This window comes from Muscardinus avellanarius (genome assembly GCF_963383645.1).
Source record: "Muscardinus avellanarius genome assembly, chromosome: 16".
Lineage (NCBI taxonomy): Eukaryota > Metazoa > Chordata > Mammalia > Rodentia > Gliridae > Muscardinus > Muscardinus avellanarius.
Window position 1 is genome coordinate 45640584 of NC_137802.1, and position 20387 is coordinate 45660970.

A 20387-nucleotide genomic window follows, 5' to 3' on the forward strand; every position below is an offset into this window, starting at 1 on the left:
CAGGTGTATTGGCACATGCTTGTAATCCCAGTACTTGGGAGGTTGAAACAGGAGGATCGCAGAGTCATGGCCAGCCTCAGCAACTTAGTAAGATCCTGTTTTCAAATGAAAAATAAAATAGGGCTGGGGGTGTAGCTCTGAGGTAGAATTCCCCGGGCTTCCATCCCCAGTAGCACAGAAAGAAAGAAAGAAAGAAAGAAAGAAAGAAAGAAAGAAAGAAAGAAAGAAAGAAAGAAAGAAAGAAAGAGGAAAGAAAGAAAAGCTGGGCGTGGTGGTGGCGCATGCTTGTAATCCCAGTATTTGGGAGGCTGAGACCGGAGGATCACAGTTCACAGACAGCCTCAGCTACTTAGGGAGGACCTCTGCAACTCAGTGAGACCCGGTTTCAAAATAAAGAAAAAAAAAGGGGGGGGCAGGGGCTGTAGCTCAGAGGTCGAATGCCCCTGGGTTCCAGACCCTCAAAAAAAAAAAAAAAGAAAAGAAAAGAAAAGAAAGCTCTAATTAGACTGTATGTGCCTTGTAGGCTGCTTCTCGCTTTCATAGGAGGGAAGTGAATTCGTAGCAATCAGGCAAGGCTTCCTAGGAGAGAGAAGACTGGTTGCCAAGTCTTCTTCCTCCATGCTGATGACAAGGTGTGCGGGCTGTGCTCTCTTCCAGCCAGCGTCCCGTGTTCGGTGGCCCCAGAAAAGTCAGTGTGTAGGCCTCAGCCACCCCAGGTCCGACGTACCTTCTCCCTGGACACCATCCTCAGCTCCTACCTTCTGGGCCAGTGGCCACGAGATGTCGATGGGGCCTTCACCTGCCGTACCAATGACAAGGCCACCCAGGTAACACAGATCTCTCCTCATGGGATCAGGATGGGGTAGGAGGGCTGGCTGAGAGGCCTTCGGTCCACTTACCAACTCTCACCACTGAGACGATTGTCCAGGGTTTTGGTTGTACATATAAGCTCTTCATCTTCTACTGTTTGCCAGCTTGTTTTTCTTTGTAAACTTACATGAGAATGAGTTTGCATTCCATCTTTCTGGTGGAAGAGAGGCATCAATCTGGGTTTTCAGTTTGGCTTTCAGTATCCATGTGTGGATAATCAACAGTTGTTGACTTTGGAACTTGGTCTAGGCTTTAAAAATGAGGTTTACCTTGCTAAAATTAAACTACAGCCAACATTTAATTGAGTTTACATTCCCCAAACAGCTGAAGGAAGCAGCCAAAAAAGTGTGCCGAGCTAGGATAGATCAGTTGAAGCAATAGGAATGGGAAGTTCTCAGATAATAGAGAGTGAGTTACTCCTTGCCAGCAGCCATCAAGGATTGTAGTATATCCATTTGAGTCCTGTGGAGCCCAGGTTCCTCTCCTTCATATTTTTATTTAGGATAGTTTCTCATTAAGAATCTTAAACTTCACTACTTTGGCATCTGAGGCAGGAGGATTGTAAGTGTGAAGCCAGCCTGGCCAACTTAGTGAGACCCTGTCTCCAATAAATAGGGCTGGGGATGTAGCTCAATGGTAGAATACCCCTGGGTTCAGTCTCCAGTGACACATGTGCGCGCGCGCGCACACACACACACACGCACACACACACACATGCACACGCACACACCACACACCCTAAGCTTGGCAAGAATTTCCATAGACAATTAGGTTCATTTGTCAGTTTTGGGGTAAGATACTATTAGCCTAAGGCAACAAACAAACAAACAAACACACACCATATATGAAATTATGCAAAGATACTTCTTAATCTGACTCAGGCCTTCCAACATTCTTAGCGGTTAGGTCGATAAGAGTCCAGCCTCGTTTTTGATGCAGTTTAAGCTGATTCCTGTTTAACTTTCAAACAAACGAATTGTCCCTAGATAGGCAGAGAGAAACAGGAAAGAGCCCTGGGCTCAGGGTCAGTCCTCCTTCTGTGTGCTGGTGCAAGCCAGCTCTTCCTTTGCGCGCTGAGCGAAGTGGCCTGCTCTGCTGCTCCTTGGCGGCGTGACGCCGGGTAACAGGGAAGAGGGCCCCCTGCGGCCCGCTCTACGTCATCTTCTGATCATTTCATATTAGTTCCTTTCTTTTATTTTTTATGAGATTTATTTTCAAATGTCATTAGTGAGCATGTGAATGCCCGGACCTGTTTTGGGCACAAAATTTAATTTTGGTTGAAATGAAGAATAAGCATAGGAGGAACTCTAGATGAAAAAGGAAATCTTATAGTGGAGCAAATAAGACAACCTAACTGAGGGGATGGGAGGGGGAAGAAGGAAACTCTCTAAAGCACACGATGTACTTAAACATACTGAAGTCAACCACTAAGCCAAGCATGGGAAGGAGGGATGGGGTGGGGATTGGGTAGGGGCTAACTGGGTGATGTGTGCATGTATGTCTACACAAGGTTTTTTTTTTTTACCCCATTATGATGTTTGGATACAATGCACCAATAAAAAATTTAAAAAAAAGAAGAAGAAGGAAATTAGGACAATACTCAGAGTCTGGATTTCAGTTCCATGATGGCCAGTGAACAGACAGCCATTGGATGAGAGGGGGCCAAATGTCTGGTAAGGTTTAGAGGAGGATAATTCTCTGCGGAATACCCTACCTTGAACCAACAAGAATTTAACAAGATTGAAAATGGAGGGTCCTCTTTAGACCTAGGAGTGAAAGGTGAGGGGCATCACCTGAGGTAGCAGGAGCAGGCTACTTCCTGGGCGCCTGAGCACTGTTTTCCTTTATGACTGGACAAGGGCAAGTAGACTAGGTTACGCTTCTTCTCATCGGCCTGGGAACATGTGCCCCTTTCTCTTTTGAGGGCAGAACTCAAGCCAAACACTGGATTTCCTCAAGGAGGGCTTCCTGGAGGAGAGGGCTGGGCTTTGTCTCAATGTGTGGCTCCCGATGGCATCCCTCTCTGTCAGACGGCAGACTTCTGTGTAGCTGACCTGTCTCTGCCTCTGTCACTACCTGTTGCCAGCCTTGAAGGAAGTCGCCGTCTCGTTCCTCAGGCAGCTTTCTCTCTGTCAACCCACGGCGGCCGGCTAAACGTTCCCAGGCCGGTGCAGAGGCCTGGGCTCAGTGCTGCGTGTTTTGCTCCGGCTCCAGCTGCAGGCCAGATCTTTTATATAACAAGTCTGGGCTTCTTGCCACAGCAAGACAGAGGTCAGCGATGCGCCTCCATGGGTCTGGCAAGGCCCAGCCATACAGCTTTCCTCTTTCCCCGGGATGGGCTCCAGCCCTCGAGGAACTCTTAGCAACCTGTCAATATTGTGGCTGCAGGCAGGAGGTGGGAGAATTCGGATCAGCATAGGCATCCAGACCAAAATATGTACTCTGCCCATTTTCGTTCCTGGTCTTCTGGGAATTTTCTGCTTCTAGGTTTTGGGATCCGTTCAAATTCCTGCTTGAGGCCCTTGGCCTGGCGTAGGCTACCTTCGTCAACTGCAAAGGCCTGAGGTGTCACACTGCAAAGGCCTGAGGCACCCCCAACATCTCGGATCTAAGTAATATGTTTCTTTCCTGTTGAGTACTGGGAGCTCACCCAGGAAGGCTAGAAATGCAGAGTGTGGGGGAGGGAAGAAAGAAGGAGGAGAAGGAGACCTACTCAAGTCCTTGAAAGCTTTATTTATTAATCAATTGATTTATTTGTGGTCCTAGGGAAACAAATGAGCTGTGGTCTAGGGCCTCGGGCATGCTAGACAAGCACTCCGTAACTAAGCTATGTTTTCTCCAGCCCTTAGAAAGCTTTTGATCTATTTAAATTGGATGAGTGGATGTCCAGGCATGGTGGCGCATGCCTATAACCCCAGTGTATATAGCTTGATGGCAGCACATGCCGGTGGCTGGTTACCCCCTCCCCTCTTGCTGTGCAAAGTATTTGAGTCTTCTTGCATTCTTCTAGAGGGAGGAAGTGGTCTCACCACAGCTGGGATGACTGTTTGAGCCAAGTTCCCCTGCTGGTCTCATCCTGCCCACAGACAGGACTCTGGGTACTTGCCCCCATTCTCCTCCTCCCTAGCCCCGTTTCTTCTGCATCTTCCAGGTGAGATGCAAAAGCCTCTATGATATGATATTTTTTCCATTAGCCCCAATTTACCCTTTGGGAAGAACAAGCCCAAGTCCTTGCCCAGCCCCGCCGCATGTCCTGAGGGCCGGAGCAGAGGTGAGCACATGGGTTTGGGGATGTGTCCCCTTCGGCATCCGTTCCCTACCTGCGTGCTGTCCTCTCCTTTCCCAAGCCAGTGCAACAGCATTCGGTGGTGTCACACAATTCACTGTGACTACCACAGGCCTTTAAAACATGTTTTTCTTGGTGGGTGTGAGGGCCTGGGCACAGTGCCTGTTTTCCAAACTGGTGACCAGGACCAGTTGTTCAGTATGTGGTTTGAAAACAGCAGCAGATATTTGAAAATGGGGCCATGATGGAAAATCTGAGGATTGTTTAGTCACTTTAGGGCCAAAGATGGTGACTTGGCCACTTGCAGCTAGAGTTCCCAGTGCTGACCAACAGACCACCTTCAGAGCCTTTTCCCTGACTTGTGATTTGGCCAGAGCTCTAAGGGACTAATTCTCTGATGGTTTTCGGGTTATCATCTAGTTACTCACCATCTCTTCCAGACCAGGCATTGCACTGCTCTTCATTTCTGTGCACATATAGTGTGTTATTTCCCAGGGCCCAGCCCAGCCCTGCACGTGGAGCTCACTCAGTTGCAACAGCCAGGACCAGGGCTCTTCTGCCCCTTGTCCTGGAGTCCAGGTAGAAATTTAGTTGGGTTGGAGGCCCAGAAAGGCATTCCAGCATGGGCAGTTTCCAGCTCCATCTTGTCCCCCTTCTCACTATATTAGCTTTTGGGAAAGCTCTCCTCCTCTCCCATGCCCAGTTACCCTCCCACATGTTGCTCTGAGACCTCAGAATCCCAGGCAAGTCTTCCTTGGTCTGACCATGTCCAGTTTGCGCAATCAGAGCCCCAGCTGCACAGCCTGCTGCTGCCACTCACGGTTAGCCAGGGGCCCTGCTTCTCCTCCGCTGCTCCCCAGGCCAGGCTGTGAAGTAAGAGCGTTCTGCTGCATGAGCCCACTGACGAACATGACTTTTTGGTCTTTTGTACTCAAGCTCTGTTCTGCTTCCAGAGGGTCACCTAGAATGATCACTCACAGTGCTGCCAGGCGGCCTGGCTTGACCCCCGTCCTGGCTACATCTCTAAGGGTAGACTTCTCTAGCTGTGATTTTTCTGTGCTCCAAGGAAAAGTTGATCCAGACCTCTGTAGTAAGACCCAGAAGAAGAGGGTTCTGGCTAATTAGAAGTACTGGAAATAAGTGGGCATGGTCTTCACCCTTTTTTTTTTTTTTCCTGTGATTCTAGGGATTGGACCTTGGGCTTTATGCATGATAGGCAAGTGCTCTACAGCCCCTGGTGCTCACTCTTCACTCACCCAGCTCAGTTGCAGGGGCTAAAGCCCACATCTGAGTGCACACCTGCCCTAACAGTACTCAATGCCAGCACATGAAGAGCTTCAAACAAAGCCAGGCATGGCGGTGCACATCCGTAATCCCAGTACTTGGGAGGCTAAGACAGGAGGATTGCAGGTTTGAGGACAACCTCAGTAACAATATAGTGAGACTCTCAGCAACCTGGTATGATCCTGTTTCAAAATCAAGAATAGCCAGGTATGGTGGCACACACCTGCAATCCCGGTACTTGGGAGGCTGAGACAGGAGGATTGCAGTTTTGACTCTCAGCAACCTAATGAGACTCTGCTTCAAAAAATAAGTAAATAAATAACATAGGGTGGGGGGTATAGCTTGGAGGTAGACTGCCACTGAGTTCAGTTCCCAGTACCAAATAAATAAGTAAATAAAAAAATAATAAGTAAATAAATAGGGTTGGAGGTATAGCCCAGAGATAGAATGCCCCTGGGTTCAATCCTCAGTACCACATAAAACAAAAACAAACAAGCAAACAAACAAAAACCCAGAAACTTGCTCTGTCACAGTCCTGGAGGCCAAAGGCCAGTCAGAGCCAGTGGACTGAGGTGTTAGCCGGGCCACATGCTCTCGAGACACTCTCGGTGGGGGAGGGTCTGTTCCTTGCCTCATCCTACTTCCTGTGGCTGCTAGTGCCCCTTGGCTTGTAGCCACGTCACTCCAGTCTCCGTGGTCACATCACCTTCTCCTCTGTGTGGGTACAATCTCCCTCTGCTCCTCTCTCTTATTAGGCCACTGCGATCGCTTTGCAGGCCTTCCCAGATAACTCTACCATAAACATTTCATCTCAAGGTCATTAATCACAGCTGGGCATGGTGGCTCACGTTTCTAAGCTTATAATCTCAGCATTCAAGAGTCTGAGACAGGAGGATCACACGGTTCAAGGACAGCCTCAGCTATTTAGTGAGGCTCTCTGCAACTCAGTGAGACCCTGTTTCAAAATAAAGAATAAAAAATAAGCCTGTAGATAGAGCTAGGAGGTAGAATGTCCCTGGGTTCCATCCCAGTACTGAAAAACAAAACAAAACAAAACAAAAACAAAAACAACCCTCGATCACATTTACAAGTCTTTGCAATATAAAATAACATATATGGAGATCTGATATATTTGCAAGGGACCATTTTTCTTCTCATTCTCTCCCATTCCTTTATTTTGGGGCACTCAACAGAATATGGTTAAACAAGTGATTGGAAAAAACAAAACCATTTTTTACGCATCAAGTTTACACTCCACAACATACCAGTTACACTTTAGCTTTATAATATTTTAATGTTTTACAGTGGACATTTATCACTTTATAATTAGAAGGACCACTACCATTGCCAGCAGGAACTGGGAAGCATTAGAGACTGTTTACAAAATCTTGAGAAGCATAAAATAGAAAACAAAGGTCGCCTGCAGGCGCTATGAATATTTTTCAACCTGCAGCGCTGCCCTCCTCCCCTGCTGCTCTACCCCTGCCTCGCTCTGTCCCCACCGCCCGGCTGCCTATGATTATCAGACACCAGGCTTTCCCTGCCTCCCGGTCTTCCTGCATCTCTTCTCCCTGTCTTGATGGCTCCCACCTCAGATATCCAGCTGTCTCTCGCTCTCACCATCTTCCTGGTTTTATGCAGATGTTACCTGTTCAATGAGGGCTCCCTGGCATTTCAGTGTGTCCCCTCTGCCCACCATTCCTTTCCTTTTTGTTTGCTGTATGGGTTAACACATATCATTCTTTCTTTACTTTCTTAGTATTGGGGATGGAACCCAGGGGCATTCTACCTGCAAGCTACACCCCAGCCCTATTTTTTATTCTTTATTTTGAAACAGGGTCTCACTGAGTTGCAAAGGGCTTGACTAAGTAGCTGAGGCTGTCCAGATATTGTGATCCTTCTGTCTCAGCCTCTCAAATGCTGGGATTACAAGCGTGCACCATTATACCCAGCCCTACATATCATTGTTAAACAGTGCACCCTGTATAACATAAGAGCTAAGGATATTTTTGTCTACTGTTGGGTCTCCAGCACCTGGACCAGAACCGGGCACACGGTGTGCATTCAGTCACTATTTACTGAGTGCACGAGTGACGTGCACTCAGCATGAGACAGACCAGATAGGACAGGCTGGCTGACAGCAAGACTGTAAGAGCCGTCCAGTGGACCATTTTGTTTGTTTGTTTGGTGGTACTAGGGTTCCTGGGAGCCCTTCTATATCCGGGCTACACTCCCAGACCTATTTTATATTTTTTTTATTTGGAAACAGGGTCTCTTAAGCCAGCGTAGCTGGCTCCAAACCAGTGTGATCCTCCTGTCTCCGCCTCCCAGGCGCGGGGATTACAAGCGTGCGCCACCACGCCCGGCCCAATGGACCATTTTGGATGGGGAACCAGGCTTAGAGGTCAGGGGATGAAGGATGAAGGCGATGGAGATGGGTTTTCCTGGGTAAGCAGAGAGCCCCTAGGATGAAGGGCGAGATGGTAGTACCCACAGCTGGGGTTGTTGTTGAAACAAAGCAAAGACTTTGGTGGTATGTCTACACAGAGTAGGCAGTCACTGGTGGAAGATGTTTCTTAGCAGAGAAAGGTCAGGTAGAGTGGATTGGGAGGAGGTGCTCCCAGCTACCAGAATTTTTAAATCTTTTCTGAACTCCTATGTAGCCCACATGTCTCCTTCCACCCCCTCATCTGCCCCAGAAGAAAGAAGCTAGTCGAAGAGCTTGAAGAAATGTCAGTTAGTAGCTATGGCGGCCCAGGAATGGCTGTTTTTTTCTCCCTTACCAGCCTTCTGTGAGCGCAGCATCTCCCCTGAGGAGGGGAACTAGGTGTCAGTCACCACCCTCGCTGTTGCCATCTCTCCTCATTGCCTCTGCCACCTTCCCAAGGATGACAGGTGTGTGGGACTCAGCTTTGACTAGCAGAGCTAGTGAGCTGCGGGCGTGGCCCTGACACCCTGGGAAGGGAGGCCCATGTATCTGCAGAGTTTAGGGGGCTGTGGGAGACAGGCTTCCCTCTCCCTCTTAGCACTGCAGCAGCCTTTTCTGAGGAGCTAACACACCAGTTCAGAGAGACATGAGCATCTGGAATGAGACCAGTTGCTTGGTTTCCAGGGACTGTCAGAGCCAGCATCATCTGGAGGGCTGTGGGGCATGCACCCACACTGTGTGCCACAGGAAGTGCCATCTGCCCTTGTCCTAAAGGGGGAATGGTAGGTAATGTGTCTCTGTCTCTGGTATTAGTAGCAGGACAAGGAAGTTAAGGCGATTGTCTCACCCTGGCTGTGTTGCGCACTTCAGTAAAGGTCTTGCCTGCTCAGTGGACAGCTGAGGGCAGGAAGAGCCAGGGCTCAGTCCCCAAGCCCTTCTCCACACAGCTGTTGCACATGGCAGTCTGCTGTCACAGTCAGTTCAGGCTGCCCTGCTGAGCTCTTCCTAGCAGCTGTTGGGTGGTGAGCAGTGGTGTTTTCCCTCGCCCTCCCCTCTGTTTGAAGCAACCTCTTGGGGGAGGTCAGCAGATCTCTTGGAGGAGACAGTTCCCAGGCTCTGGTGTTTTTGGCAGTGTGTTGCACAGAAGTTAGAGAGGAATTGGTCCCACTGGAGCCCTCCCCTCAGGCCCCTCCCTTGGAATGGAAGTAGGGATGTTGGCAGTGGGGAGGGATCTGGGCTTCTTCAGCTTCATGCTCTAAGCCAGCAGCTTTCTCTCTTGGTGGGGGCTCAGAAAGAGGGTACACACACACACACACACCCCTCTCCATCTTGGGCCACTGTCTTGGTGTAGCGAGGGAGGTGTGGAGGATGGCAGGCTGAGAGCCCTTCTGTGTGAGGGGCAGGGCAGGCCCAGGACAAGGAGTGATAAGGCAAAGGGGAGTTAGAAATCAGGGTGGGGCTCAGAGTTCTGGCTACCTCCTTTGGAAGGCGTGTCCTCCTTTCTCATTCAGGATGACTTTGGGCCTTCCCACTCATTCTTTGGGCAGGAAAAGATTAGGAGCAATTTTGGGACCCTCCACTATACAGGAACCTCCTGCTCGGGGTCGTGTGGACCTGTGTTGACCTTTTTCCCGTTTTACTAATATTGGCTCCTCCTGGGTCCGGGCTATCCACTTGTTTTTGTCAGGCTCCCAGGCACCTGGGCCCATGCTAGACACATCAAGGGTGAGAAAATAAAGAATGCTGCTGTTTCCCAAGCCTCTGCTCTTTTGGAGCTGGTTAGGAAAGAAAAGGATAGTATTCATCACCATGGGGAGGTGTAACCGGACATTTAGAGTAGTGGGTATCATGCCTGTCTGAGAACTATAACAAGTGCAGAGGAGGCTGGTCTAGTTATCAGGATGGTTTTCTGGAGGACGTAGACAGAACGGAGGCAGTGCTGATGATTCTCCTGCTGGAAGAACACACCAGACAGGGCCCACTTAGGAGGTTAATGAGCAGATGCAGAAGGCTTCAAAGGCCATCTCCCCTGCCCGGGAAACCATCTGCTTCCCAGGCCTGCCTGAGAAGCTGCTCTGTCTCATTGTGTTTCTCCCTGCAGACGCCCCTGTCCTGGCAAGAGCCAGAAGGTGAGCAGGCCAGCTCCTGCACACACAAGCGCTCGGCGTCTTGGGGCAGCACAGACCACAGAAAAGAGGTAAGTGCCCTCTTGGATGCTGCCTCTGCTCCAAAGGGCAGCCATACCTTGCTCGCCAGTCTCACCTTCACCTCCTGAGATGGCCCTTCGGCCCTGGCTCCAGCCTTCTGAGGGTCTTAGGATCCCAGACCCTCCTGCTTGAGAAGGGCCAGGCCACTGGCTGCTGGTTGAGTCACCATTGTTCTCCCTTTACTCTGTGCTTAGATCCAGATAAGCAGATCCAAGACGAAAGGAAGACAGGGAACAAGTTCCTGGAGCCCCCAGCCTTATTAACCACTTAACTATTCAGCCCGCCTTATTTTAAAAGAAGAGAAAAATAATTATGTATTCCTAAACACTGTGCCCTGGCCCTGCCTCTGCCTCAGGAGGGCTCAAGGCATGGAGGTTGAGAGGAGAAAGCCAGAGGCTGGGACCCCAGGGCTCTGGAGCCGGCTCCTCCTGACTGGTCGGTCGTATGGCAGTTCCTAAAAAGATCAACTTGCAGGACTCACCCTGGACGGCCTCACTAAAGGAAGTTGCTCCTGCCCTGCTTGTCCCTGAGAACAGGGAGAAAATATGAAGTGAATGCACTGCAAGTTTAGGCCTAAGAGGAAATTTAAAAACACTTAAAAGTCTTCAACATTCAGAGTAAGCAAGTTATTCACACTTGGGATAGGGAATCATGCTGTGAATGACCCACAGTGACAAATCTAAAAGCACTTTCTTCCTGACTATGGTCATAGGTTTATTTTTCTCTCTTCGTGTGTGTGTGTGTGTGTGTGTGTGTGTGTATTTTACTGGGGATTGAACCAAGGGGCGTTCTACCTCTGAGTGACATCCCGAACTCTATTTTTTTTCTCTAATTTGAAACAGGATCTCACTGAATTGGAGAGGGCCTCACTCAGTAGCTGAGGCTGTCCACAAACCGCGATCCTCCTGTCTCAGCCTCCCAAATGCTGGGATCACAAGCATGTGCCACCACGCCCAGCTTCCTAAGGTTTCTTGTTTGTGTTTGTGTTGGGTACTGGGTGTCGAACCCAGGGCCATTCTACCTGAGCTGCACCCCGGCCCTTTTTGGTCTTAACAACTTGCTGAGGCTCTCCCTAAGGTCTGAGGCTGGGCTTGAACCTGCGATCCTTCTGCCTCAACCTCCCAAGTACTGAAATGACAGGCATACGCCACTGCACCTGGCTAATAGAGTCACTCTCTGAATTCCTTTTTATTTTGCAGTACTGGGGATGGAATCCAGGGGCATTCTACCTCCAGCTACACCTCCAGCCCTCTTTTTTATTCTTTATTTTGAAACGGGGTTTCACTAAGTTGCAGAGAGCCTCACTAAATAGCTGAGGTTGGCCGCAAATCTGTAATCCTCCTGTCTCAGCCTCCCAATTACAGGGATTACAAGTGTGTGCCACCACGCCCAGCCCAAATTCCATTTATATAGTGCAACATCCATGAGTATTTGCTACTTGAGGAAAGAGAGGCCCAGAATTACAAATGTGACAAGGATAATATTCAAAGTTGTTGATGATTTTCTAATTGTTACAGGGCATGGGAGTCAAGAGGAAATGTAATAGTCCTTCTAGAAAGTTTACCCTGTAGAATATAGTCTGTGTGTGTGTGTGTGTGTGTGTGTGTGTGTGTGTGTGTTGTGTGTTACTGAGTATTGATCCCAGGGGTATTCTTTTTTTTATCTTCTTTTTCTTCTTTTTTTTCTGTAGTACTAGAGATGGAACCCAGGGGCCTTCTACCTCCAGGCTATGCTCCCAAACTATTTTATATTTTATTTGGAAACAGGGTCTCACTAAGTTGCTGAGAGCCTCACTAAGTAGCTGAGGCTGGCTTCAAACCTGTGTGAGCCTCCTGTTTTAGCCTCTCAAGTACTGGGATTACAAGCGTGCGCCACCGTGTACAGCAAACCCAGGGCCATTCTACCTCCAAGCTACACCTCAGCCCTATTTTATTTTTATTTTGAAACAGGGTCTCAGTTACTAAGGGCCTCAGTAAGTTGCTGAGGCTGGCTTTGAATCTCTGATCTTCCTATCTAAGCCTCCCAGTACTTGGGAGACTGAGACAGGAGGATCTCAGGTTCACAGCCAGGCATAGTGGTGCACACTTGTAATCCCAGTTCGGGAGGCAGAGACCGGAGGATAATGGTTCATGGACAGCCTCAGCTACTTAGTGAGGCCTTTCACAACTCAGCGAGACCCTGTTTCAAATAAAAAGACTAAATAGGGCTGGGGGTGTAGCTTGGAGGTAGAATGCCCCTGGGTTCCATCCTCGGTACCACACACACACACACAAAAAAAAAAAAAAAAGAAAAAAAGAAAAAAAGAAAGAAAGAAAGAAAGAAGCTGGGCATAGTGGCACATGCTTGTAATCGCAATACTTGGGAGTCTGAGAAAGGAGGATCATAGATTCACTCCCAGCTTCAGCTACTTAGTGAGGGCCTCCATAACTTAGTGAGACCTTGTTTCCAAATTAAGAATAAAAGATAGGGCTGGGGGTGTATCTTGGAGGTAGAATAGCCCTGGGTTCAAAAAAAAAGAAAAATATCTTCATTCTTCCCGGTCTTAGGGCCTTTGGGATAGTTGAGAATGTACTTTGAGATGTGAGTGGTCATCAGCATTCAGAAATAACACCTTTCATTGTTCTTAGTGAAGTGGTGCCCCTGTACCTTTGCAATCTGTCAAAGACAAAAATGGTAATGGTGTTATATATTCTCAATGTTTTTCTTTTTTTCTCTTTTTACTGGGAGGGGGTCCCAGTGCTTTGCTTTACCTCCCTCTTCTCTCCTCTCTTCAGATTACCAAGTTGAAGCAACAATTACAGAGGACCAAGCTGAGCCGCAGTGGGAAGGAGAAAGAGCGGGGCTCCCCGCTGCAAGGGGACCACGCCGTGCGGGGAGCACTGAGGGTACGCTTTCTCCCTTGACCTGCTCCCCTGTGTCCTCCTTGCTGGGCACAATGCTCCTGGGTCTTGGAGATCCTGAGCCCTACCACAATGCGTGTTTCATGGCCGTATGGGAGGCTAGGTGAAGTTTTAGCTCACACTTGGACTTGGCTTCTTTCTGTTCTGAATGTCTCTCTCTCCTCCCTCCCCATCCCTGTGCAGTTGAGGCAATGACTCTAAAAGTATACTGTACACAAAACTCTTCTGGAGCAAACCCACTGAGCAGGCCTATCGCAATCTGTAGACGTCCCCAAGTTGTCCTTTGTTCACTTGGTCCTGGGGTGGTCATAGCCATTACCCCTGGTGCAGGTGAGACTGGGTGGGGGCTAGCGGGGCTTCCCGTGATGGCTTCATCTCCTCCTCCTCAGGCGTCCCCTCCCAGCTTCCCCTCAGGGTGCCCTGTCCTACGACTCAGCCCCTGCCTGCACAGGAGCCTGGAAGGGCTCAACCAAGAGCTGGAGGAGGTGTTCGTGAAGGAACAGGGTGAAGAGGAGCTGCTGAGGGTGAGTGGCCCCTGAACCCTGCACACACCGGCAGGCAACTCCTGGCTGGGCTTGCATGAGGGCAGGTGGGAGCATCGCTGTCTGGGGCCTCTCAGGCTGTAGCTGCATAAACAATGGCAGACAAACACCTGCCTGCCAGGTGGAGTGAGTTCATTAGTTTGAAGTGGACTTGAGCACAGGGACAATAGAGGTGTGAGGGTGTATCTGGGGAAGGCCTCACATAGTGAGTAGAGGGGAGCAAGTATTGGCAGAGGAGAGTATCCCCAGCTGGGAGAAAAAAGCACCTTCATCCACCTGGACCTCAGCGCGTGCCGCCCATTACATAGCACCATGTCCTTCCCCCCCCCTCTTTATTTTATTTAATGAATTAATTTTTGCAGTGCTGGGGATGGAACCCTGAGGCATTCTACCTCTGAGCTTCACCCTTACCCCTATTTTTTATTTCATTTTCTTTCTTCCTTCCTTCCTTCCTTTCTTTCTTTCTTTCTTTCTTAATTTTTTGTGGTGCTGGAGATGAAACCCAGAGGCTTTCTACCTTTGGGCTATACTCCCAGACCTTTTTCCTATTTTATTTGGAAACAGGGTCTCACTAAGTTGCTGCGAGCCTCACTAAGTAGCTGAGGCTGGCTTCGAACCTGTGCAATCCTCTTGTTTCAGCCTCCCAAGTACTGGGATTACAAGCGTGCACCAACACACCCGACTTTATTCTTTATTTTGAAAAAAGGTCTCACTTAGGTGCAGTGCTCTCACTAAGTAGCTGAGGCTGGCTTTGAATCTGTGATCCTCCTGTCTCGGCCTCCAAAGTACAGAGTTTAGAAGTTTGTGCCACCTGGCAATATGCATCCATCCCTGTGCAGCCTTTTCCCCATCCCATTCCCAGGCAGAATTATCTGCTACCTTTTCTGCAGTCTCAGGCACATTTTTGTACTGACACAGTACAACTGGGGAATGCCAGTTGGGCAGTATTAATTTAATTGTAATGGACACACAACCCAGTTTATGATTTACCAACTAGTTGACTTTTAATTTGGATATTTGCAGGATTTTATTTATACCCAAACACATGCACACAATTCAGTGAGCTGTGGGTATAAGCACTATTGAATGGTTAAAAAGGAGGGGGCAGCAGGTGTTTGGTATAATTATCCTTTGTGCACCCAGAGCCCAGCACACAGAAAGAAGGCCCCTGTCTTCATGAGACTTATACACTTAGTGAGTGACACGTTGATCACACCACACAAATGAATATGTGATTATACATTGGATTGCCAGTGCTAGGAGGAGGAAGAGCAAGGTGCCATGGAGGAGGAATGGGGGAGTGGAGTTCCTCCCAGGTGCAGGGGAGGTAGGAAATTGATGTCCTGAGCCATGGTGTTCTGTTGTCATGTGTGATGATGAATAGAGCCGAGAAAAAGGGCCTGGGAGGGACTGCGAGGTCACCGCGGTGCGGCAGGCCTGAACAGGCCCAGGGCTGAGAGTCTGCCCCTCCTTTCCCATCAGATTCTTGAGGTCCCTGATGGGCACCGAGCCCCCGCACCTCCCCAGAGTGGCAGCTGTGATCATCCCCTCCTCCTCTTGGAGCCGGGCAACCTTGCCAGTTCTCCCTCCATGCCCTTGGCATCCCCCCAGCCCTCTGGCCGGGCCAGCCCTGAGGAACCCCGGGGTGCTATTGAGGAGCTGGCATCCATCCCCAGTGACAAAGGTAAGCCGCGGAGCTGTGGCAGCGGGGCTGACTCCGGGCGACAGGAGTGGCTCCGCCCACTTTTCCTGCTAAGCACTTCAGGGCCAGCATTATTTAAGAACCAACCAGCATATCTTTATGAGTCATTTTCATTCTGCACACTATGCAAATAATAATGGTCGTTTATATCACAGTCTGATTTGTAGTTTATAAAGTCTCAGCACCTATACTTTTACTGAATCTTCACAGGAATCCAAAGGAGCAGGCCCTCTTGTCCCCACACTCTGGCAGAGGATTAGCGTGCTGTAGTGGAAAGCCAGCGTATCTCTGTTCAGGTGTCCCTGCCACTCATTACCAGCAAGAGCCCTCAGGGTGGCTGCATGATAGAAGAGGATATGGTCTCTCACCCAGGGTCCCACAGTTAGATCCCATCTCACACTCAAACTCTGACTCCAAGTCCCGACTTTCCCCTGTGCCCTGGCACTTCACAGAGAGGATGAGATAGGATTCCTGCCCCCTACTAATGGCCCATATGTTAGGAAGCAGTGTGCCCGCAGCATCTGATTTGATTGTCACAGCAACCCCAGGCAGGCTGGCCAAGGGCATGATCTAACAATACACAGAGGTAAATAGAGCCTGGAGTAAAAAGGAATAAAAGCGAGATAAATAACAGATAAAGTCAATATTTGCAACCTAGACAAAGTATGTTCTCTGGGTAGAAAGTGAGAAGAATCCTGTCCTCTGAGTGGGGTTGTGCAAAGGTTGCTCCTCAGAGTCAGTATAGGAGCACTCCCTGGAAGGAGACGTGGTTTCTCCAGATGGCAGCAAGGAAAAGCATGTGCTGGCAGGCAGGGCAGGGCAGCGCAGTCTCAGGAAGAGGCAGGTAGGATTCCTTAACCTCTGAGACCTAGGAATGTAGAATTGGTATGAGACTTTCTTCCATCAGTTCAACTGTATTTGTCCCACTGTGTGGCGTGTATGCCTGTAAGCTGCATGTATGTATGTCTCTTCAGGATTTTTAAGGGAGAGTATGAAACAAAGCAGCCTGATTAGTATAGCCACTGCCAGCCTCTTCTTCGGGGAGGCCATGCCCCCTGCTGCCCAAAGTCTGAGCCAAGGAAAGCAGAGGTCTTTCTTCGTCTCCGCTGGACTTGCCCTTGCTCTTTTTGCAGCCTCCTCTCCAGGCCACCCGGCCTTCCTCGAAGATGGCAGCCCATCTCCAGTCCTTGCCTTTGCTGCCTCCCCTCGGCCCAATCATAGCTATGTCTTCAAACGTGAGCCCCCAGAGGGCTGCGAGAGAGTGCGAGTGTTTGAAGAGGCCACGTGAGTATCTGAGGTGCATGGGGTATGGGAGGGAGGGAGGGAGGGAGGAGGATGGAGGGTGAGCCCTGTGTTATCCTACCTGACAGGTCCTTCTTCAGTCTTAGACTCTCTCTTGTCTGGAGGTGTTGTCAACATCAGATTATCAGTGCCGCAGTTTTTCCATGATCAAACTTGTTGACATTACCTCCTCTGAGCACTTAAATCTTTGCTTATCATTATCTCCATAGAAACCTGCTCTCTGCCCACATGCCAGCCATAAGCGCAGCAGGAGCTGGAAAGGAAAGACATCTGAAACCTAGGCCCTTTGTTTCTTCTATTTTTTTCCATCCCTGGGGAAGGTATGAGAATTTGCTAGACCATAATCAGAGAGAGAGAGAGAAAGAGAATACGTCCTAGTAGTTCTTCAGCCTGTGGCTATAGGGGTTCAAGTGTCATGGACTCCCAGACAGAAATTTCCAGTCCTTGCAAGTAAGAAACCTGGGATATTCCCAAACTGGACTGTATAGTTCAGAAGCCATTTTTCTGTTGATTTCTTTCCCCTGCAGCTTCATAATCATCAGGGTAGATTCACACTGGAAGTTGTGGTTTCAGTGGCAGTCAGGAAGTTTAGTTATGAGAGAGGATTTAGCTGGGACCGGGTTTGTATGCCAGATAAGGGCAAGGACCACACATGAAGGTGGGAGTTGGAGAGAAAGCTGCTGCCAACAGGGTTTTGTCCTGGTGCCACTGTTGTCTGGTGTCCCTTCAAGACCACAGGCTCTTCTGGGCTGTGGAGAGGCCAGCTCTAGCTTAACCGGACTCTGGGCTCTTACGGCCTCACTGCACATTTTAGGTAAGAAGTTAAAACTGGAAACGCTGGTAGATGTTAGGCTGTTGTTCATCCCAATTCTTTCACAGACTCCTGATGCCAGAAGCAGTCTTAAGTCATCTCATTTAGCTTCCTGCCTCTGTGTTCTCCCTGCGAGGGAGGTTGTGACCCATCAGTTGTTTTTTTTCTTTTCTTTTCTTTTTCTTTCTTTCTTTTTTCTTTTCTTTTCTTTCTTTCTTTCTTTCTTTTTTTTTTTTTGATAATGGAGATTGAATCCAGAGGCATTCTACCTCCAAACCACACTCCCAGCCCTTTTTATGATTTTTTAAAAATTTAAAACAAGGCCTCACTAGGTTGTAAAGGGACTCACTAAGTTGCTGGGGCTGGCCTCCTACCTATGATCCTTCAGTCTCACCCTCCCAAGCATGAGGATTATAGGCAGTGGAGCATTTACCTAGCATGCACAAGGCCTGGGTTCAATCCCTAAACACTTTCCTCCCCCCCCCCACACACATACACACATACACACATACACACAAAGGCAAGGCAGACATGGCCAAGACCACATGGGGAATTAGAACCTAATAACACACACACACACACACACACACACACACACACACACACACCCCAAACAAAAAACAAACAAACAAAAAACAATATGGCCAAGACCACATGGGGAATTAGAACCTAATAACACAAGTACACACACAAATACACACCAAACAAAAAACAAACAAACAAAAAAACCCTATATCTTCCAAAAGGTCTACTTTTTCTCCCAGCAAAAGTTTAAATAATCACTCCTTTCAAATGTGTTTAAAAATTAGATTCTTTGAGTTAGTAGATTTCAACAGGAGACAGTTTTGGCCCCGAGGAAGTATTTGACAATATCAAGAGATATTTTTAGTTGTCACAACTCCATGTGTGAGGGGAACAATATGGCACTGCTGGCATCACTACCTCTACTGGGAGAGGCCAGGGATGCTGCTAGATATCCTGTGTGCGTAGGGCAGCGCCCTGCCCTCTGCAATGATGAGCTATCCAGCTCAAAGTATCAGTAGTGCTAAGGCTGAGAGCCCTGCTTTAGGCTAATGGCTTAGAAAGTCATAGTGCCTAGCCGAGCGTGATGGCGCACACCCAGAATCCCAGTACTTAGGGGACTGAAACAGTTGGATCATGGGCTCAAGGACAGCCTCAGAGAATCTCAGTAATCTAGTGAGACCCTGTTTCAAAACTAAAAATGGTTAGGGATGTAGCTTGGAGGTAGAATTCCCCTGGGTTCAATCCCCTGTACCAAAAAACAAACAAACAAAAAAAGATCTCTGTCAGGCCTGTAGTCTGATCCTAAAACACCACTCACTAATAACATTTTTCCAATGAAACGATCCTTTGGTCTCCTCTCTTAGAATCACATTTTGGGGAAGCAATCCCTCCTGCTAGCTAAATTCTATTTCCTTGTTGTTTAGCCATATATTTAAAAAATAAAGCACTGTCAGACTTAAAGACTTTAGCCATTCGTTTTTTGGTCACGTTACGTCCTGTTTCAGCAGAGACCCAGCTTCCCTCCTGCGGTAATGTCTCACCCTCTCTCATTGACTGTTCTTCTGCGTGAACATGTGTCTGTTTCTCTCCTTCTTCCAGGTCCCCAGGTCCTGACCTGGCCTTCCTGACTTCCTGTCCTGACAAGAACAAAGTACATTTCAACCCGACCGGCTCGGCCTTCTGCCCTGTCAACTTGATGAAGCCCCTCTTCCCTGGCGTGGGCTTCATCTTCCGTAACTGCCCCTCAAGCCCGGGGTCTCCCCTTCCCCCTGCCAGCCCCAGGGCACCACCCCGGAAGGATCCAGAGGCCTCCAAGGCCTCCCCACTGCCATTCGAGCCATGGCAGCGCACCCCACCCTCAGAAGAGTCCGTGCTTTTCCAGAGCTCCCTGGTGGTCTGAGGGGACTGCACCCCAACTTCACCACAGAGATCAGTGCCTTGGTGGCAGGCCCATCTCTAGCTCCCCGAGCTGGGAGATGGAGGAGCCCTTCCCTCTTGGCCTTCGAGCACTTTCATTTATTGTGTCAAAGCCCCAGGTCCTCATTCTGATGGACACTGGCCCCTCTGAATGTGAGGGGACCTGCCTTCTCCACTAGCAGCTGGGTAGCTCAGGACTCACACTTGTGTCCCCGCCGCCTCCCCCACTTGGTGGAAACACCCAGAAGGTCTTGAGTCCCCCACTGAGGGCATGAGTCCAAATGACTGAGAGGAGCCTCTTGTCGTAGAGCACGCCGGCTGTGATTGAAGGAGAGGGGAGGCCACAGATTTCCTTCCCTCCCCACCTCCAGAAACACAGAAGAGCAGACCAGGAGATAGACACCCCCGTCCCCACGCCTCCCTCTTTGGAGGAGCTGACCAAAGTGGCCCTAGAGGGCGACAACACTTGACCCATTCAGCTGCGGGCAGAGGGAGGAACCAAGTGTTTTCCCAAGTGGCATTTTCATCTCACTTTTCCCCTGACTAAAGATTGTCTTAAAGTGGCAGCCCAGCCCCAGGCGGGTGGGGGGAGGAAGAGCTGGCATTCCTCCAGGTGGCAAGGCAAGGGTCACCCTCCACCCTCTACCCGCCCCAGGGCTGGGTTGGATTCGAAAAATGCCTATTTTTCTTGTATTGATGTAGAAACTCTATTTTCTCCCAAAGACACTATTTTTGCAGCTGTTTGAAGTTTGTATATTTTCCGTACTGCAGAGCTTACACAAAATTGAAGAAGACTGTTAATGTTTGAGTTTTCTTATCTTGTGTTTAGAGGTTGTTTTTTTGCAGATCTTGGTGTTAATAGACCAAATAAATAAGTATTCCCAGCAGCTTGAAGTTAGTTCTGTTCAATACCTGGAGCAGGAGGGGTGGGGTGGAGATACAGGGTGCTCCAGTCATTGCTTGGGCCTATCTTCAAGAGAAAGAATAGCCGGGTGTGGTGGCACACACTTGTAATCCCTGCGCTTGGGAGACTGATACAGGAGGATCGTGCGGGTTCGAAGCCAGCCTCCGCTGGCTTGAGACCCTGTTTCCAAATAAAAAAAAATATAAAATA

General features: G+C 49.1%; 1 protein-coding gene across 1 annotated transcript in view; it reads left to right on the plus strand.

The window, feature by feature from the left end:
- FAM117A (family with sequence similarity 117 member A) overlaps nucleotides 1–19256 on the plus strand; it is a gene marked incomplete at both ends in the record, with an annotated part of 57753 nt that extends 38497 nt beyond the window's left edge. The window contains 7 exons of the mRNA XM_080713720.1: nucleotides 658–827; nucleotides 9970–10065; nucleotides 12850–12960; nucleotides 13365–13499; nucleotides 15000–15201; nucleotides 16353–16503; nucleotides 18956–19256. Coding sequence (XP_080569846.1) covers nucleotides 658–827; nucleotides 9970–10065; nucleotides 12850–12960; nucleotides 13365–13499; nucleotides 15000–15201; nucleotides 16353–16503; nucleotides 18956–19256 — 1166 coding nt within the window. The remainder of the gene's footprint in view (nucleotides 1–657; nucleotides 828–9969; nucleotides 10066–12849; nucleotides 12961–13364; nucleotides 13500–14999; nucleotides 15202–16352; nucleotides 16504–18955) is intronic.
- Between the last annotated feature and the right edge of the window lie 1131 nt (nucleotides 19257–20387).